Below are 2,213 nucleotides of genomic sequence, written 5' to 3'. Positions count from 1 at the left end.
AAGAGATTTGTTTATCCATATATTTTGAAAACACCATCGTGTCACTATCCCCGGTCTGGACACCACATAGAGATATGGGTGGAAAGCTATAAGATAGTGMAATGGTGAAGTCCGAGAGGAATGCCTTCAAAATAGATGGTGGGACTTAGTTTCGAAACACTGCTTGCTGTAGCATTCCTTTGACATTGCTACAGTATTGGCTGCTGGAATTTGTGTTTGGATCTCACCTTAAGTCTTACACCCTTGCTTCTTTTATATATTTTGTATTCTGTTTTGGATCGCCTTAAAATCAAACAAAAGTCTTCAAAATCGCCATCTGAAATCATCTCTTTCATTGGACTCTAATCTAACTTTGGCTACAATCCCTGTGGACGATAATCCGGTACTTGTACCACTTTATTACTTGGAAAGACGACGTTAGGCCGTATTGTATACTTGCTTTGTGGCCTAATTTCATTAGTCTAAAGGTGTGAAATAATAACCGACCATCCCCGATCATGTGTTTTGAACATCTATTATCTAGATACCAGATGCCTTTGACTTCCTGCAATAGAAAAGACATTAAGATTGCTTTGGTACCCATTTCTCAATGGGTCCAGCAAAGTTAGAGGTGACATCTTTCTTCACTAACACTGAAGACTCAGAGTCAGCAAGAGTCTTCACCAAGCCTGAAGAAGAGGCTTCAATCATATTCTTCAATTTAGTTGTTTTCACAACTTTAGTGATTGGTTTCACTTTGGCTGACTTTTCAGCCTTAGTTACTTTCTTTATCTTGGCTGACGAACCAGATTTGGTGTCTGAAGGATACTTACTGATGACATGAGTAGTCTCACCACAGTGACGACACTTACTATAGCTAAAAGAAGCTTTAGGGCCAGAAGAGTCAAAAAGAAGAGAAGAGGGAGAAGCTCCAAGAATACCTTTCTCATTAGTTCGAGGAGGAACAAATGGGGGCTTAGATACCTTGAGTGAAAGATTAACTTTAAGCTTAGGCTTAGATCTCTGAGAAGGTTCAGGACCTTTATCCCTGAGGAAGAAGGTTTACAAGCTGAAGGAATAGAACGGGTCCTATTCGACTTGCAGTCCTTCTTAGGAAGAGGAGGAATGCTGACAATGGTTTTACCTTTGTCTTTGCATTCTGAACTTAGAGAAGTTCCTTCAAGAAGAGTTTCAGTAGTAGAGTACTAAGAGGAAGAAGCGTCAGGAATAGAAGAGACAAAAGTATAAAACTTAAGCATGGACTTGTCAGTGACACAATCTTCCTGATCATAAGAAAATCCTAGACCACTCTTTATATTCGCGGGGATCTGAGCGTTAATGATCTCATTGGCTTTAAGAGAGGCTTTAAACCATCCTTCAATGGTAGCCTTTTCATCCTTGAGTTCAACAATTGTTTGATCATGCTCAGCGATAGCCTACTCGCGTTTGATGCTAATGGTTTGGTTTATAATGACCTGATCATTAAGATCTTCTTCAATCTTAGTCAGCTCTTTGATCTTTGAATGACTTATCTCTAACTGTTCTTGAAGATCAACATTAAGCTTTTCAGCTTTGGATTTGCCATTCAGGGCATTGTAAAGGTCCACCGTCAGCGTATCTAGTGCAGATAGACTATTAGAGAAAGAAGTAGAAGAAGGGTCACTCAGATTACGTACCTGAGTATAGGTTGATGGCGAGGGATCACTGGAGGATGATGTCTCAAATGGTTCATCTTTGACATCCTTGGCCATAAGACAGAGATAGGACCTATCTTCCGGGTTCGAGGATGATTCATGAATAAGCTCAGTCATGTTCTTCAGCGACAAGATCTTTGCCTTTACGCTGAAGATTCTTTATCTTCTTGTACTTCTCCCTCAGTTTCAGATGGATTCGCATCTTTCTTTGACCTGCATTCACTAGCAAAGTGTCCTTTGTGTTGACAATTATAGCAATTAGCTGAAGTCTTATCAATCGGATTTGACTTTGGCTTGTCAGATATGGTTAGGGAAGGAGATCTGTGATAGATGCTTTTTCTTGCGAACGTCCTGAAATAGTTAGTAAGAAGGGCTAGCGACTCATTAAACTCTGATAGATCAATGTCTATCAAGTCCTCAAAGTTAGAAGGATCTAACTCAGTGATAGAAGGAGAAGAAGAAGAAGAAGAAGAAGAAGAAGAAGAAGAAGAAGAAGAAGAAGAAGAAGAAGAAGAAGAAGAAGAAGAAGAAGAAGAAGAA

The 2,213-nt window shown here is 39.6% G+C and overlaps 1 protein-coding gene across 1 annotated transcript in view; it reads right to left on the bottom strand.

Moving 5' to 3' along the window:
* Positions 1-561: 561 nt before the first annotated feature.
* LOC112527520 (putative protein TPRXL) overlaps positions 562-2,213 on the bottom strand; it is a gene marked incomplete at its 5' end in the record, with an annotated part of 3,279 nt that continues 1,627 nt past the window's right edge. Inside the window, one exon of the mRNA XM_025138203.1 lies at positions 562-1,027. Within this exon, the coding sequence (XP_024993971.1) occupies positions 562-1,027 (466 nt within the window). The remainder of the gene's footprint in view (positions 1,028-2,213) is intronic.

This window comes from Cynara cardunculus, assembly GCF_001531365.2.
Source record: "Cynara cardunculus var. scolymus isolate 2C chromosome LG 15, CcrdV1, whole genome shotgun sequence".
Lineage (NCBI taxonomy): Eukaryota > Viridiplantae > Streptophyta > Magnoliopsida > Asterales > Asteraceae > Cynara > Cynara cardunculus.
This window is presented reverse-complemented; position numbering and strand designations above follow the sequence as displayed.